Source organism: Chiloscyllium plagiosum, chromosome 19, assembly GCF_004010195.1.
Source record: "Chiloscyllium plagiosum isolate BGI_BamShark_2017 chromosome 19, ASM401019v2, whole genome shotgun sequence".
NCBI classification, from domain to species: domain Eukaryota; kingdom Metazoa; phylum Chordata; class Chondrichthyes; order Orectolobiformes; family Hemiscylliidae; genus Chiloscyllium; species Chiloscyllium plagiosum.
In genome coordinates this window covers 27,846,900-27,866,387 of record NC_057728.1, presented here as the reverse complement: position 1 = coordinate 27,866,387, position 19,488 = coordinate 27,846,900, and the positions used below count along the sequence as shown (strand labels likewise).

The 19,488-nt window shown below is 43.1% G+C and overlaps 1 protein-coding gene across 1 annotated transcript in view; it reads left to right on the top strand.

The window, feature by feature from the left end:
* LOC122559431 (proline-rich protein 36-like) overlaps positions 1-19,488 on the top strand; it is a 66,311-nt gene that overhangs the window by 31,999 nt on the left and 14,824 nt on the right. The window contains exons 4-5 of the mRNA XM_043708879.1: positions 5,568-7,247; positions 7,766-11,925. Of these exons, the coding sequence (XP_043564814.1) occupies positions 5,568-7,247; positions 7,766-11,925 (5,840 nt within the window). The remainder of the gene's footprint in view (positions 1-5,567; positions 7,248-7,765; positions 11,926-19,488) is intronic.

Below are 19,488 nucleotides of genomic sequence, written 5' to 3'. Positions count from 1 at the left end.
TGGAGGACATTCAGAAATAATTGTGAATCAAAGATGTCGAGAGGAACTTAAGCATAGTAGTGTTCATCTAGAAAAGGGTACTGCAGAAATTCCTGAAAACAGGCCGTTTCGTTAAATTTTTCTTTCTTGTTCTCAATAGGCAAATTCATAGGAAATAACAATGTAAAACAGAAAAACAACATTTTGTGCTATGCAAAATCAGAACTCATGGAGTCAGATAACATATTAACATGCTTAGAAGGATGATCAGGCAGCAGAAAATAGCTATAGGAAAATATGGATCATTTCTCAGTTTACTCAAATATGATGAGTGGAGTACCACAGGAATCAATGTCCTCACAATACCTGTTCTGATTTGAATGAAGGAACCAAATGTATGATTGTAAAATTTGCTGATGACACAAAAAGAGTTAAGAAAGTAAGTTTTGAAGAAAATATAAGGAGTCTGCAAATGAATACATGCAGGTTAAGCAAGTGATCCAAAAATTGGCACATAGAGTGAAATATGAAGTGTACACTTTGACAGGAAGTTTAGAACAGCAGCATAATATTGAAATTGAAAGAGATTTCACAGGTCTGATGTACAAAGAGGTCTGTATGTCCTTATACTTGAATCACATAAGGTTAGTATGTGCAGGTACAACAAGTGATTATGAGGAGAAATTAAATTTATTGTTTATTGCAAGGGGTACAGAATGTAATAGTAGAGATACTTGGCCACAGTTTTATAGCACCCTGATAAGACCATATCTGCGGTTTTGGTCTCCTTTTTTTAAGAAAGGATGTGGTTGCGTTGGAGGCAGTTTAGAAAAGCATTCAAATGGTTGAGAGAAAATTGTCTTATGAGGAAAGATGGTTCATCCTAGACATCCTCAACATGACCTCCCAACTTCTATACTCAATACTCTGACCAATAAAGGAAAGCATACCAAACACCACTTTTGCTATCCTATCTAGCTGTAACTCCACTTTCAAGAAACTATGAACCTGCACTCCGAGGTCTCTTTGTTCAGCAACACTCTCCAGTTCCTTATCGTTAAGTGTAAGTCCTGCCCTGATTTGCCTTTCCAAAATGCAGCACTTTATATTTATCTAAATTAAACTCCATCTGATACTCCTCAGCCTATTGGCCCATCTGATCAAGATCCGCTGTACTCTCAGGTAATCTTCTTCGTTATCCACTACATCTCCAATTTTGGTGTCATCTACAAACTTACTAACTATACCTCTTATGTTCACATCATCCAAGTTATGTGCAGCAAAATATTGACAGAGGAATATCCAAATGTTATAACACCTTTTACAGGGCAACTATATATTTATGTATTTTTTCTCTAAAATTCCACAACAATCTTTGAAATCTGAAGATATAAGACTTCACAATTGTCGAAGTTAATTTTTCGATGAAGATCAATTGTTTGGCAATAATTAAGACTTACTATGTCATTAAAAAGATACCAAGACGAGAATGATCACTTTGTTAAAATTCCAGCTTTAGTCCATATCTATCAAATTGGTTTGGAAACTTTAGACCGTTCAATATATTTGAAGGGGAGCTGGGTGGCTAGATGCTATTTTCATGTAGCTCACAGAGTAATGTTGTATCTCAGACAGTGGTCTGGATTTAATGATGGGCGATGGGGTTCTGACTCATCATTTGTAGAACTAATGAAAAACATGTTTCTTCAGTAAAAGACATATTTAAGTTAGACGTTTAACTACCCAGTATCAGGCTTTCTTGGGGATTTATGAGCCTGGCAGCAGTAATACTGTTTCAGCAACTTTCAGTCAATCAAAGCTGCAGCTCTCCATTATTAGCAATGTCAGTTTTGTTGGGGTAGTGCTCCACAGACTCTGGATCTGTGGATTCAGATGTGTAAGTCTGGAATAGGGGTCATGAGGAGGGGATATAGGAGAGGGAAAGGTAGGTAAGAGGTAAGGGCTTCAGCCTTCTCTTCTCTGTGCTGGGTCATTCAATTGACAACTAATTAGCTATGAACATGGACACTCCCAGTGGACTACTGGCCTCTAGGAGGCACTGGAAAGTCAATCTTGGAAGTCACGAGGAAATTCCAGTGGGCTCAGTAATGAGTCAAATTGACATCCTGCTGTGAACTGTGAGTTTCTTGCATTGGTTACTTCCTACCTCTGACTTACTCGTAGAACTAGATTAGAAACTGATACATGACCTCTCCCACTATTAAGTGGGCTGACCAACATGTTTCCTGCCCCAATGAGGTGGCTTAAGTGCCACCTATTTGCTCCTGTAATTTCCTGTTTAATTGCATATATGCTCTTGTCATAAGTTTTAATCCACTTTAAACATCAGTAACAACAAATGCTGATAGCCTCACCATTATTTTCACAGCATGATACAACCTGTTAGTGTTCTTGGGATTGACACTGGTTAGAGGGGAAAATTAGCTACTGAGTAATTTTGATTTAAATATTTTTTTTTTAAAGTATTAGAATACCCACTATTTTATGTCCATTCCTCAGCAGGTCTGACAGCATTGTTATTCAGAACAACCGAGTTACTGGGTAAGACATAGTCCACACAAGTTCTAGGTATAGAGGTGAGCAGGTGCTAAAATTAGCACCAGCTGCCAGCGTACCAATTCCCTGTCAGCATACTATGGCAGGATATCTTGCAGGCATGAGTGGGGCAAGTGACAAGGCTACATGCCCACTAACAGTTGAAACAGTTCATGAAATAAAAACAGAAATTGCTGAAGAAACTCATCAGGTCTGACAACATCTGCAGAGAGAAAACACAGTTAATGTTTTGAGTCCAGTGACCTTTCAGATCTTCAGCATCTACAGTACTTTGATTCATTGAATTTGTTAATGACCAGTTAACACCAATTATTGGTGGCTGCCTGAGATTTTTCACTCAGTCTAAAGGTCTCAGCATGTGGCAGGGACTCTTGAACTGCCTGGAGGCAGGCCCCTGGTAGCAGACCAGAGTTGGGGTGAGGGGCAGTGTACCAACAGATTTACACCCAAATTCTCTGGTCTCCAGATCATCAAAGATGTGGTGTATGACAAAAGATGTGTATCAGGGACCTGCAGAAGTCATGATGTGCAGACATATGTGGAAATTATGTTGGAATTATTGGGAATATCCCCTGTCCAATCACCGGCCGCACAATTGGCCGGCAAGCCCTTTGACCAACCAAGTACTCCCTCCACCCAACTCAACATAAATACACCACAACCTGTCGACTATTTCCTGACCAGCTGACTACTCATTAGACCACCCATGCAGCATTATCCCAAGACACAACCCAACTACCATTGATCCCCTGAACCAGCTGACTATTCTTCTAACACCCAACTACCCCAACCCAATCTAACTACTCCCCTAATCGCACTATATCCCCAACCACTGCATTGACCTAACCTGAACAACTGGTTACCCCATCTCAAACATCCAACCACTCCCCATCCTCTCCCAAGTGTGACCAGAGATAAGCAGGGAAGGAAATTGTTAGAATTTAGATAGGTTTAAGTGAATGACCAAGAATTTAGCAAAATTTGAAGCTATCTACTTTTGTACATGAAACACAAAAGATTATTATGCTGGTACAAGAAGTAAGGCAAATGGAATTTTGATCTTTATTGCAAGTGGAAGTGAGTGTATAAGTAAGGAATATTAGGGTTGCATAAGGCATTGGTAAGACTGAAGCAGGTCATAGTCCAACAGGTTTATTTGGAAGTACAAGCTTTCAAAGCGCTGCTCCTACCTGATGAAGGAGCAGCAGTCCAAAAGCTTGTACTTCCAAATAAACCTGACTATAATCTGGTGTTGTGTCATTTTTAACTTTGTCCACCCCAGTCCAACACCAGCACCTCCACATCATTGGTAAGACTATGCCTGATGCATTGTGTAGTATTTTGTTCCCTTACTTCAGAAGGGATTTCAATTAACGTGCTGTACAAGATCTTTTTTAACAAACACTCATCAGACAATCTGCAACTTTCCTGCCATCTTATCTCAACACTCTTCTACAGAATGTCCATGTCAGTCAGTCTCCACAACCACCTGATGAAGAACCAGCACTCCGAAAGCTAATGCTTCCAAATAAACCTGTTGAACTATAACCTGGCGTTGTGTGATTTTTAATTAGATCAGTCAAAGAATCTTAGTTACCTTGCTATCTGATTTTGATAGTCTCTAAAAACAGATAATGTGAAAGTGTGTGGCTTGTTTTCTTGTCTAGAGTAAACTATCCATGTCTCATTATTGTTGAGAAACAAATTCCTCTTCAATATCAGTTAGTTATTCATCAAGAGCAAACAGCAACACTCTCCTTTGCCATACTGGCTTTGACTTCATCATCAATATAAATATCCTGGCAATATTACTACCAAGGTTGATGTTTTGTCAACTGCTTCAAAGCTTTGACCATTCTCTGTAATGGTTGCTTACACCTATCCATCGGAAGCAGAGAAGGCTCACTATATTGATTCTTGGAACAAATGAATTTCCTTCAAAGGAAAGGTTGAGCAGGTTGGAAGAATGGTTTTTAGAATTTTTTTTGGAAGAATGAAGGATGATCTTACTGAAATATATCAAATTCTAGGATGTTTGATGATGTGATACTGAGAATAAGTTCCCTTTCAAGAGAAATTTAGAAGTGGTGGCATTATTGCCAACAACAGTTTATGAATTTAAGACAAGAAGTGAGGAGCAATTTGGATCTACTAGGGAGCCAAGAGAAATGTCGGGTCAGGCAGGAAAGGGGAGTTAAGACCACAATCATATCAGCAGTGAACCTACTGAAAGACATAGTGAGGCTCTGGGCGCCAAATGGTCTATTTCTGTTTCTGTTTCTTATATTTTTATGTCCTCTGATACCTAATAATGTATATGTAATACACAGTCATTTTGGGCATAAGCTCTTCATCAGAAATGAAGGCTTCTCATCCTGATGAAGGACTTATGCCTGAAACATCGATTCTCCTGCTCCTTGGACGCTGCTGTGCTTTTCCAGCACCAAAGTCTCATCTCTGATCTCCAGTATCAGCAGTCTTCACTTTCTTCTGTATGTAAAACAAAGTTGCATACATGTCTAATTTTATGATGTTATTCTAATGCCTATTTCATCAAAATGAAAACCGTGTCCTTTTCCAGGTATGACTGTACAGGGCATATTAAGAATTAAACATCCCATCAAGTAAAAAAACAATTAATTTGAAATTATTGAATTGAACTTCTTTTACTCAATTAGACTTGAGACACTGATAACAAATAAATACTTTGCCTATGTATGTATAAATATTACTTTATATAGTGATGTGAAACGTGCTCCCACCTTAAATTTAAATGTTCAATTATGGATGTTTAATCATGAATTTAGTCAGAAACTTATATGAATTACCAATGAGTTCTCTTGCACCTATCATTTTGATTCCCCTCCTGATTTGTCAGGTCAATGACAGGCATTCTGCAGATGTTTCACAATGGCATTAAGTCACATTAATCTAACTATAAACGTAAGTGATGGTATTGAAGAGAATTCATTGTGCGGTTGTTTCAGCTTGTTTATCTAATTTAACCTCAGCTTCCAATATTCAGAACTTATTGGGTGTGTTGAAGAAACGGCAAACGTTAGAACAACTTTATTCAGAAAACAAGAAAGGTATGAATCCTTACTATAATCTTGAACAGACACAACCTCCATTCCATGAGGTATCGCCAAATCCTTCTGAAGTAGTATTTTATCGTGAGTATGCTGATAACCAACGAAGTTACCTTCACCCTTACACAGATGGAGTATCTTATCCTGAGAATGATAAACTAAAGGAATACCATGCTTCTCCTGAAGTTACAAAACCTCTTAACCGCATGGTGGAACCTCTTCCTGATCCCAAGGTCATCAACACTGCTGGTCCTTCATTAAATCTCACCAGTAATGATGAAATAGAGCAACAGTATTATTCTGAGGTTCTAGCACAGCCTTCTACTGAGATGACACATTCACCTTATCCTGATGATGTATCTCTAACAAATGGTGAAGTGGCACCACCACTGAATTCCAAAATGACACTCTTACCAACTCCTGATGTATCTCCACCTTCACCTCCTGAAATGAAATCAGTGCCTGTTCCTGAAGTACTACCACCATCTTCACCCAAAGCGGCAGCTCAACCTTATGGTTCACCTCAAATGGCACCTCATTCAGTGCCTGTTGCAATACTTCCAAATTCATCTGAAGTGGCACCACCTCAATCACCTGAAGGGGCACCATCCCAATCACCTGGATTGGCACTGCCAGTTTCACATGAATTGGCATTGCCAGCTTTGCATGAAGATGCACCACCACAATCACCTGGATTTGCACTTTCACCCATTATGGCTTTACCACAAACACAAGACATGGCAGTGTCAGCTTCACCTGATGTGGCTTCACCACAATCACCTGAATTGACACCATCCTCACCGGAATTGGCATCTTCATCATCTGAATTGGCATTGCCATCTTCATCTAAATTGGCAGCAACTTCACTCGAGGTTGCATCACCTCAATCACCTGAAATGGCACTACCATCTTTACCTGATGTAACATTACCACGTTCACCTGAAGTGGTACCTTCATCTTCATCTGAGAAGACAACACCAAAGGCACCCAACACTGCACTGCCATCTTCACCTGAATTGGCACCACCACGACCACCTGAACTAACACCAAGCTCACCAGAATTGGCATCACTGTCTTCAGCTGATGTGGCACCACAAAGATCATCAGAACTGGTAACACTATCTTCACCTGAACTGGCACCACTACAATCACCTGATGTGGCACCACCACGATCACCTGAACTGGTACAGCGACCTTCATTTGATGTGGCACCACCACTTTCACCTGTTGTGGCACAATCTTCACCAGATGTGGCACCACCTCGTTCACCTGATGTGGCACCACCACCTCGATCACCTGATGCAGCACTACCACAATCACCTGATGTGGCACCACAACCTTCACCTGATGTAGCACCACAACCTTCACCTAATGTAGCACCACCTCGTTCACCCGATATAGCACCACCACCATCACCTGATGTGGCACCACCACAATCACCTGATGTGGCATCACCACAATCACCTGATGTGGCATCACCTCGTTCACCTGATGTAGCACCACAACCTTCACCTAATGTAGCACCACCTCGTTCACCCGATATAGCACCACCACCTTCACCTGATGTGGCACCACCACAATCACCTGATGTGGCATCACCTCGTACACCTGATGTGGTACCACCACCTTCACCTGATGTGGCACCACCTCATTTACATGATGTGGCACCACCACCTTCACCTGATGTAGCAGTATCTCAATCACCTGATGTGGCACCACCTCGGTCACCTGATGTAGCACCACCACCTTCACCTAATATAGCACCACAACCTTCACCTGATGTAGCACCACCACCTTCACCTGATGTGGCATCACCTCTTTCACCTGATGTGGCACCACCTCGGTCACCTGATGTAGCACCACCACCTTCACCTAATATAGCACCACAACCTTCACCTGATGTAGCACCACCACCTTCACCTGATGTGGCATCACCTCTTTCACCTGATGTGGCACCACCACCTTCACCTGATGTGGCATCACCTCATTCACCTGATGTAGCAGCATCTCAATCACCTGATGTGGCATCACCTCATTCACCTGATGTGGCATCACCTCTTTCACCTGATGTGGCACCACCACCTTCACCTGATGTACACCACCACCTTCACCTAATATAGCACCACAACCTTCACCTGATGTAGCACCACCACCTTCACCTGATGTGGCATCACCTCATTCACCTGATGTGGCACCACCACCTTCACCTGATGTGGCATCACCTCATTCACCTGATGTAGCAGCATCTCAATCACCTGATGTGGCATCACCTCATTCACCTGATGTGGCACCACCACCTTCACCTGATGTGGCATCACCTCATTCACCTGATGTGGCACCACCTCCTTCACCTGATGTGGCATCACCTCATTCACCTGATGTGGCACCACCACCTTCACCTGATGTGGCATCACCTCATTCACCTGATGTGGCATCACCTCATTCACCTGATGTAGCAGCATCTCAATCACTTGATGTGGCACCACCTCGTTCACCTGATGTGGCATCACCTCGTTCACCTGATGTGGCACCACAACCTTCACCCGATGTAGCAGCATCTCAATCACCTGATGTGGCACCACCTCGTTCACCTGATGCAGCACCACCACCTTCACCTAATGTAGCATCACCACCTTCACCTGATGTAGCATCACCTCGTTCACCTGATGTAGCAGCACCTCAATCACCTGATGTGGCACCACCTCGTTCACCTGATGTAGCACCACCACCTTCACCTGGTGTGGCACCACTACCTTCAACTGATGTGGCATCACCTCGCTCACCTGATGCAGCACCACCACAATCACCTGATGTGGCACCACCTCGATCACCTGATGTGGCACCACCTCAATCACTTGATGTGGCAGCACCATGGTCACCTGATGTGGCACCACCACTTTCACCTGATGTAGCATCACCTCGATCTCCTGAATTGGCAGTTCCATCTTCATTTGATGTAGGACCACCTCAATCACCTGATGTGGGACCACGTCAATCACCTGATGTAGCACCACCACCTTCACCTGGTGTGGCACCACTACCTTCAACTGATATTGCACCACCTCGATCACCTGGTGTGGCACCAGAATCTTCATCTGATGTGACACCACTGCAATCACATGAACTGGCACCATCTCTTTCATCTGATGTGGCATCACGATCACCCAATGTGGCAGCACCAGGATCACCAAATGTGGCACCACCACCTTCACCTGAGGTGGCACCACAACTTTCACCTGATGTGACACCACCACGATCACCTGAGGTGGCACCACTACCTTCACCTGATGTGGCACCACCACGATCACCTGAGGTGGCACCACCACCTTCACCTGATGTGGCACCACCACTTTCACCTGGTGTGGCATCACAATCTTCACCTGATGTGGCACCACTACAATCACCTGGATTGGCACTACCATCTTCACCTGATGTGGCACCACCACGATCACCTGAGGTGGCACCACCACCTTCACCTGATGTGGCATCACCACGATCACCTGAGGTGGCACCACAACCTTCACCTGATGTGGCACCACTACAATCACCTGGATTGGCACCACCATCTTCATCAGATGTGGCACCACCGCAATCAACCAATGTGGCACCACCTCAATCACCTGAACTGGCACCATCACCTTCACCTGATGTGGCACCACAACCTTCACCTGAACTGGCACCACCACCTTCATCTGAGGTGGCAGCACCACGATCACCTGAATTCAAACCACCATCTTCCCCTGATGTGGCACCACCACGAGCACCTGAATTAGCACCACCACAATCACCTGAACTAGCATTGGCATCTTCACCTGATGTGACACCACCACATTCACCTGATATGGCAGCACCACGATCACCTGAATTAGCATCACAGCAATCACCTGAATTCAATATACTATCTTCACCTGCAGTGGCAGCACCACGGCCACCTGAATTGGCATCACCACAATCACCTGATGAGGCAGTGCCACGAGCACCTGATGTGGCAGCACCACAATTACCTGAGTTAGCATTACCACAATCACCTCAATTTATGCTGCCAGCTTCACCTGACATGGCACCACCACGATTACCTGAACTGGCATCACCACAATCACCCGAAATGGCACCACCATCTTCACCTGATGTGCCATCACCACAACCACTTAATGTGGCACTACCAAGATCACCTGAACTGGCTCCTCCTTCACATGAAAGGGCACTAGCACAATCACCTGAAATAGTATTAGTACCTTCACCTGAACTGACACCTCCATCTTCACCTGACATGGCAGCCCCTCGATCACCAGAACTGGGACCATCACCTTCCCCTGATGTGGCACCTTCTTCACTTGAAGTTGCACCACCACAGTCATCTGAATTGGCACTACTGCAATCAGCTGAAGTAGCATCATCACAAATACCTGAATCAGCACCATCCTCTTTACCTGTTATAGTCGCCCCACATTCCCCTGAATTAGTATCATCATTGTCATCACCTGAAATGGTATCACTATCTTCACCTAATGTGGCATTACCACAGTCATCTGAATTGGCATTATCTTCTTCACCTGAAGTGATGCCACCATTGTCACCTGAATTAGCAGCACCAACTTTTCCTATTATCGCAGCACTACAATCACCTGACATGGTACTAGGTCTTTCACCTGAATTGGCACCTCAGTTTTCTGCTGAGATAGCAAAACCATGGTCAACTGAATGGGGACCATCATCTTCACTTGATGTGGCTCCACAACAATCACCTGAATTGGCTTCACAGTCTTCACCTGAAGTTGCACCATTCCAATCACCTAAAGTAGCAACATTGTTTTCACCTGAATTGATGCCACCAAGAGCACCTGAATTCAAATCACTATCTTCACTTGAAGTGGCAGGACCAAGATCACCTGATGTGGCACCACTTGCACGAACAGTATCTTCACCATTTTCAACTGAGATGGCACAATCATCATCACCTGAAGTGGCATCACTATTTTCACCTGAAGCAGCATCAGTATCTTCATTTGACATGGCGTCACCATTTCCACTGGAAGTGATATCACCATTTTCACCTGAATTTGCACCGCCATTTTCATCTGAATTGGTACCTCGATCTTCACCTGAAGTGGAATTACTGCAATTACCTGGATTGGCATCTTCATTATCAGCTGATGGGGTAATTCTGCCAATCTCTGATATGGTGTCATCTCTTGACTTGGCACTTCCACCTCCACCTGACAAGACATCTTCATTATCACCTGAATTAACACGTATTCCATCCCATCTGCCTTCACATGATCGAGCTCCTCCATCCTCATTTGATATGGCCTCTCTGTCCTCACCTGGCATGATATCTTCATTTTCCCCTTACTCACATGATATGAGTTCCCCATCACTTGTCATGAGATCCCCATCATCACCTGAAGTAGCCCATCCAAGTTATCCTGAAACGGTATTGATGCATTCTCCTGAAATGAGGACTCCTGCTTATCTTGAAGTAGCACGTAAGCCTTTTCCTAAAGCAGCTTCTTCAGCATTTCCTCAAATGATGTCCCCACATCATCCTGAGCTGAAGTCTCTACCTTATGAAAAAATGGTATCCCAACCTAAGCCTGAAATAACATCTCCAACTTATCTTAAACTAAAAACTTCATCATATCCTAAAGTAATAGCTTCACCGTATGCTAAAGTGAAGTCCTCAGCTCATCCTAAACAGCTACCTCTAACCTATCCTGAAGTGGGACATTCTAATTATCAAGGAGTGATGTCACCACCTAATCCAGAAATGGCATTTCATCCTTATCCTGAAGTTATAACCTCATCACATCTTGAAACACCATCCCAACTTCATTCTGAAAGGGGATCTCTGTCTTCTTCTAAAAAGGTACAACCATCTCATCCCAAAATGAGACCTTTGCTTGAACCGTCCCGGTACCTTAGTTTAGACCCTCACCCTTATACTGGAATGGAATCTTTCCATAATCCTAGAATGAAATCATCACCTTACCCTGAAGTTGGAGCTCATTCTGCAGCAAATCCTGAAGAACCACTTTCTGTTTTACAAAGAGAAGTAACTTCGTCAGGACTTGCAACGCTACTGCATCGTAAAAAGTCTTATCCACAACATTCTGCTGAGAAGCAAAAATTGGATGAATCTCACCCTTATGTTGAGATAAAGCCTGAAGCATCCGTTCAGAACTCTAAACATTCCTGCCGCCCTGGGTGGACTTATCACAAATACAGATCATCCTGCTATCAATTTTTCCCTAAGTTGAAAAAAACCTGGATAGAAGCCGAGGTAAGACAAAAAAATCTTAACTTTATTTTTTCTTTAAATATTCGTTGTTGAGATGTGTGCTTCGGTGGTGAGAACAGTTGTTAAGGTGCTTATGACAAACCTCTATAACCATCCAGACTGTATACTGTAAAAATGAAGTCACCAATTCCCAGAGGACCATAGAGCTGCTTTCTCACCTGAGGGTCACTAATCCTCAGGTGAGGGGAGAGGTTGAGAATGTAGGACATTTATGCTGACCTCAGCCAGTACAGGAATTGAACCTGTGCTGTTGGCATCACTTTGCATCTCAATTACCACCCAAGACTGAGGTCAGATATGGAGTTCCAAGATTTTGACAGAAACAATACGAAGTAACAGTGACGCAGGCCTAAGTCAGAATATTGAAATGAAAACTGAAAGTGCTGGAGAAATTCAGTAAGTCTGGTAGTATCTGTTTAGAGAGAAAAAGTTTACATTTTGAGTCGAATGTACTGAAGTTCTGAAGAAGAGTCACATTGGACTCTCTCCAAAGATGCTGCTGGATCTACTGGGTTTTTTCAGCACTCTCTATTTTAATTTTGGATTTCTAGCATCAGTAATACTTTGCTTTTATTGGCCATGGAATGTTGTTGGAAACTTGGAGGGTGTGGTGTTCACAAGTCCCTGATTCTTTTGTTCTTTCAGGAAGGGGAAGGGCAAGAATCTGGAAGGTAAGGCTGAAGAAGTCTTCAAGTTATTGCCAACCATTTCCAGTTAAGACACATTGCAGCTATATTTTGCCAATGATGGAGGGATTCAATATTCACAGTAGAGATGCTAATCAATTGTCTTAGATGGTGTTGGGCTTTTCAGTGCTATATCCAATCATACTCCTAACTTGTGACTTATTGGCTGTATTACCTTTTGGGAATCAATAGATATGCCACTTAAAATAGAATCAACAACCTTAATTTCTGCTTATTCAAATACATTAACATCACCGCATTATCCTCCACCCCCCTCTACATAACCAATGTTCTGGGATTTAAAAGTTTAACTAGACCAGCAGTATAAATACAACAAGAGTTAAGCAGAGGCTTGGAATTCTATGGAGAGTAACTTAACTCTTGAAGCACCAAATCTCCCCCTACACCTATGAGGCACAAATTAGGAGTCTGATGAAATACTCTCCACTTGCCCCTCAATAAGCACAGCTGTGACAACACTCAGCAAGTTGATACCATTCAAGCCAAGGTAGCTTGCTTGATCATCATACCATCCAGCAAGCGAAACATCTGCTCCCTCCACCGTTGACACATGTGACAGAAGTCTGTATAACAAGATGTATTGCAGCACCATGTCAAGACTCCTTTGGCAGCAGCTTGCAAATTCTCAAGCTGTACCATCTAGTAGGACAATGAATTGAAATCTCACCTGTAAATTCCCCTCCAAGCTAAATTTAGAACTGTCTCACTATTTATTCACTGTTTTTGAAATAGAATCCTGGAACCCTTTCCGAGCAGCATACGAATTACTAAGGTTCAATAAGCTGGCTCACCACCACCTTCTTCATAGTAGCGGAGTACTACATATGCATACAGCATAAGCAGCAAGTGATAAACAAAGCTAAAAGATTCCACAACCAACAGAGCCCATCTAAGCTTTGCAGTCCTGTTGCATCCAATTGTGAAGTGTGGTGGCTAACTAAATAGTTCACTTGAGGAGGCTCTGCAAATATTCCTAACCTCAATGATGGGGGAGCCCAGAACATCGGTACGAAAGATGAGGCTGAAGCAATTGCAATATTGTCAGCCAGAAGTGCTGCGAGAATGGAGAGATTCACAGCATCACGGATACCAGTCTTCAACCAATTTGATTCACTCCATGTGGTATCAAGAAATGATTGGAGGTACTGGATACCTCAAAAATTATGGTCCCTGACAACATACTGCTATAACATTGAAGACATACGCTCGAGAACTTGCTGTTCCCCTAACCAAACTCTTCCAGTACAGGTTTATCAACCTGACAAAAGTGTAAATTTACCCAGATAGCTCCAATACACAGAAAGCAGAACAAGTCGAACCTGACCTATTATCGTCCCGTCAGTGTAGAGTCAGTCATCAGTACAGTAATGGAAGGGGTCAACAACACTACCATCAAGCAGCACTTGCTTGGCACTAACCTGATTACTGATGCTCAGTTTGGGTTCTACTAGTGCCACTAGGTTTCTGATCTCATTTCAGCCTTGGTTCAAACATGGTCAAAAGAATTAAGCTCTAGAAAAAAGATGAGAATGACTGCCCTTACCATCAAGGCCATATTTGACCAAGTATGGCATCAAGGAGCTCTGGCAAAACTAATGTCAATGGGAATTAACGGGGAAAAAATAGCCTGTTGGTTGGAGTCAAATCTGGCATGAAGAAAAATGGCTGTGACTGTAGGAGGTCAGTCACTTCATCTCCAGGACATAGAAATAACAGAAGGAGGAGGCAATTTGGCTCTTCAAGACTGCTCATTCATTCAATATAAACATGATAACAATCCAACTAAGTTTCCCGTTCCAATTTTCTTCCCATACCCTTTAATCCTAACAATTGGATGTAATTCCTTCTTGAAAACTTCAATTTTTTTGTGATCAACCACTTTCTGTGGCAGAGAATTCCACAGAATCACTTGGGGGAAGACAATCCATCTCACTGCTAAATGACCTACCGCATATCCTTAAACCGTAATCCCTCATTCTAGACTGCCTAGTTATTAGGAACAAACTTTCTGTGTTTATCATGTCTAGTGATAGAATCTTATAGTTTTCTGTGTCATTCCCCCCCCATTCTTCTAATATGGTTCTAACTGAACCAGACTCTCTTCATATGTCAGTCCTGCCGCCCAGGAATTAGGCTGGTACACCTTCATTGCACTCACTCCATAGCCAGAACACCCTTCCTCAGGTAAGGAGACCAAAAATGTACACATCACCCACATATTTCTGTTGGAATTCTTAAGGGTAATGTCCTTGGCCCAAACCCTCTTCAACAACTTCATCATTGATGGGGCGCACGGTGGCTCAGTGGTTAGCACTGCTGCCTCACAGCACCAGGATCCCAGGTTTGATTCCAGCCTCGGGTGACTGTCTGTGTTGAGTTTGCACATTCTCCCTGTGTCTGTGAGGGTTTGCTCCGGTTTCCTTTCAAAATCCAAAGATTGCAGACCAGGTGAATTGGCCATGCTAAATTGCCCATAGTGTTAGGTGCATTAATCAGAGGGAAATGGGTCTGGGTGGGTTACTTTTTGGAGGGTTGGTGTGGACAAGTTGGGCTGAAGGGCCTGTTTCCACGCTGTAGGGAATCTAAAAAAAATTCTACCCTCCATCATGAGGTCAGAACGTAGAACATAGAAAAGTACAGCACAGAACAGACCCTTTGGCCCTTGATGTTGTGCCGAAGGATAATCCTAATGTAAAATAAAATAACTTAACCTACACACCCCTCAACTCACTGATATTCATATGCATGTTCAGCAGTCGCTTAAATGTCCCTAATGACTCTGCTTCCACCACCACCGCTGGCAATGCATTCCATGCATTCACAACTTTCTGCAGAAAGAACCTACCTCTCACGTCCCCTCTATAGCTTTACCTTAAAACTATAACCCCTCATGCCAGTAATCCTGCGTTGGGGAAAAGTCTCTGGCTATTAACTCTATCTGTTCCTCTCATTATCTTTTATATCTTAATCATGTCTCCTCTCTTCCTCCTTCTCTCCAGAGAGAAAAATCCGAGCCTATTCAACCTTTCTTCATAAGACAAGCCCTCCAGTCCAGGCAGCATCCTGGTAAACCTTCTTTCTGCCCTCTCCAAAGCCTCTGTATCTTACCTACTGTAGGGCGACCAGAACTGGACGTAATATTCCAAGTGTGGTCTCACCAGGAACTTGTACAGCTGTAGCAAAACCTCACGGCTCTTAAACTCGATCCCCCTGTTAATGAAAGCCAAAACACCATATGCTTTCTTAACAACCCTATCCACTTGGGAAGCAACTTTGAGGGATCTATGTACTTGCACACCCAGATCCTTCTGTTCCTCCACACTGCTAAGAATCCCGTCTTTAATCCTATATTCAGCATTCAAGTTCAACCTTACAAAATGCATCACTTTGCATTTATCCAGGTTGAACTCCATCTGCCATTTCTCAGCCCAGCACTGCAGCCTGCAATAGCCCTCGATACTATCAACAGCACCTCCAACCTTAGCGTCATTTGCAAATTTACTCATCCATCCCCAGCCTCCTCATCCAAGTAATTTATAAAAACTACAAAGAGCAGAGGCCCAAGAACAGAGCTTTGCAGGACCCCACTCAACACTGACCTCCAGGCAGAATATTTTCCATCTGCAACCACTCTCTGCCTTCTGTCAGCCAACTAATTCTGAATTCAGATAGCCAACTCTCCCAGTATCCCATATGTCCTGACTTTATGAATGAGCCTATCATGGGGAACCTTATTAAATACTTTGCTGATGTCCATATACCCCACATCCACTGCTCGACCTTTGTCGACCTGTCTTGTCACCTCCTCAAAAAGCTCAATAAGATTTGTGAGGCATGACCTGCCCCTCACAAGCCATGCTGACTGCCTTTAATCACACTATGCTTTGCCAAATAGTCATAAATCCTATCCCTCAGAATTCTTTCCAAAACTTTGCTGACCACAGACGTAAGACTGACTGGTCTGCAATTGCCAGCGATTTCCCTATTCCCCTTCTTGAAAAGAGGAACAACATTCACCTCCCTCCAATTCTCCAGTATGACTCCCGTGGAGAGTAAGGAGGCAAAGATCTTCACCAGCAGCTTAGCAACCTCCTTTCTCGCTTCCCTGAGCAGCCTAAGATAAATCTGGTCTGGCCTTGGGGAATTATCAATCTTAATGTTTTCCAAAATTTCCAGCACATCAACTTCATCAATCTTGATCTGGTCAAGCCTGTATCCTAGCTTCTCTAAGTTCTCATTCACAACAAGGTCCCTTTCCTTAGTGAAAACCAAAGCAAAAAACTCATTTAGGGATTCCCCTATCTCCTTAGACTCCATGCACAAGTTCCCTCCACTATCCCTGATTGGCCCTACCTTCTCCCTACTCATTCTCTTATTCCTCACATATGAGTAAAATGCCTTTGGGTTTTCCCTAATCCTTCTTGCCAAGTCTTTTTCCTTCCCCCTCCTGGCTCTCCTCAGTCCATTTCTGAGCTCCTTTCTAGCAAGCCTGTAATCCTCTAAAGCTGTGCTAGATTCTTGCTTCCTCCACCTTACATAAGCTGCCTTCTTCCTTTTGACAAGAAGCTCCTCTGTTCTTGTCATCCAAGGCTCCTTAATCTTACCCCTTCTTACCTGTCTCAGAGGACCAAATTCATGCATCACTCGCAACAACTGCTCCTTAAACAGTCTCCACATGTCTGCTGTGCCCTTTCTGTGGAACAATTGCCCCCAATCTGTACTTCCCAACTCCTACCTGATAGCGTCATAATTTCCTTCTCCCCGATTAAATATTTTCCCTTGGTAACTGCTCCTTTTCCTCTCCAAGACTATGGTAAATGTGAGGCAGTTGTGATCACTGTCATCGAAGTGTTCTCCCAATGCGAGATCTGATACCTGTCTGGCTCATTGCTGAGCACCAAATCCAAAATGGCTTCTCCCCTCGTCCGTCTGTCTACAGACTGAGTAAGGAAACCCTCCTGAACACACATAACAAAAATGTTTCCAATCCAAACCATCTGTACTTAAGAGGTTCCAGTCCATATTGGGAAAATTGAAAGCACCCATAACAACAACTCTGCTACATCTGCATTTTTCTAGAATCTGTCCACCTATGAGTTCTTCAATCTCTCTACTGCTATTAGGGGATCTGTAGAAAACCCCCAATGAGATGGCTGCATCCTTGCTGTTCCTAACTTCTACCTGTACTGACTCAGTAGGCAAACCTTCCTCAACAATGTTCATTTCTGTAGCTGTGATGCACTCTCTGATTAGCAATGCTGCACCCCTCCTCTTTTTCCACCTTCCCTGTTCTTTATAAATGTTCTAAACCATGGAAGCAACCATTCCTGCCCCTGTAAAACCCACATCTCCATTATGGCCACAACATCTTAGCCCCAAGTACTGATCCATGCTCTAAGTTCGTCACTCTTATTTCTGACACTTCTTGCGTTAAAGCAGATACACTTTAACCGATTCCTTTGTTTCATCATGTGAGAATCTTTCCTGATAGATTCACTACATCCTGTCACTGCCCCATCTGCAACTGTCCCCCTCTCATATATGTGGCTCTGATTCCCACCCCTCTGGAAGTGGAATATTTGCTGAAGACTACTCAACATTCAGTGTCTTTTGTGACCCCTCAGATTTTAAAACATCCTGATTCCATATACAAGCAAAACCTGGACAATATCAGACTTGGCTGACAAGTGACAATGTCAGGAACTTACCATCCAACAAGAAAAAATCTAGCCAGGTCTCCTTGATGTCCAATTACATTACATTTTGAATTGAACTGTCATCGCTTCATGGGATGTTCTATCTCAACTCCCCCTGAAGTCCCCATAACTACAGATGATTGTTTTTAACAAGTTTGATTCAATCCATGTGATACCATACAACAGCTGAAGATACAAGATACCGCAAAGGCTATGGGCCCTGACAACATCTTGGCTCTAGTATTGAAAACATGTTGAACTCTAGCCTAGCAGTCCCACTGCAACAACAATACTAAACACTTAATCGACTTTTTAGATAATTGTCCAGTATTGTCCTCTCTATAAAGACAAGGATAAATATTATTTGTCATTGTGTACCCCTTCACCTTCTCTTGATCATCAATAAAGTGTTGGAGAGTGTCATTGACTACTAACTGGCACTCAAATGACAATTAAGTGCTCAGCAATGCTCAGTTTGTGCTCTGTCAGGAATACTTAGCTCCTAACTTTATTATAGGCTTGGTCAAAATGTGGAAAGTAAGATGTGAAATGACACTGATTGTTCTTGACTTCAAGGAAGCATTTGACTGATTTTGACGTCATGCAAAACTCACAATTCGAATCAGGAGGAACTACTTTATTTACTTAGAGTCATACTTAGTACAAAGGTAAATGGTTGTTGTTATTGGAAGTCAGTCACCTCTGGAGAAGGTGGGACTGGAACCCAGACCTCCTGGCTCAGAGATAGAGACATTGCCATTTTACCACAAGAGCCCTATGAGTTCCATCATAATAGCCTATATCCAAAACTGTTTCATTAATTCTCTAACCTCCAATACAAGATTAGAAATGAAGATATTCACTGGTGATGGAACAGCGTTCAGAACCATACTGATACGATCCATGTCCATATGCAGCAGGACCTAAACAACATTCTACTTGGCCTACGTGGCAAGTAACGTTTCCACCAGACAGTGCGAGGCAGTGAATATCTCCAACAAGAGAGAATTTAGTTTTTTACAGTTCACAGTCAATAGCATTACGAGCACTGAATCACCCATTATTAATATGCTATGTGTTACTGAACTGAACCAGCCACATAAACTGCATACTGACAACAGCAGGTCAGAGAAATGCAATGA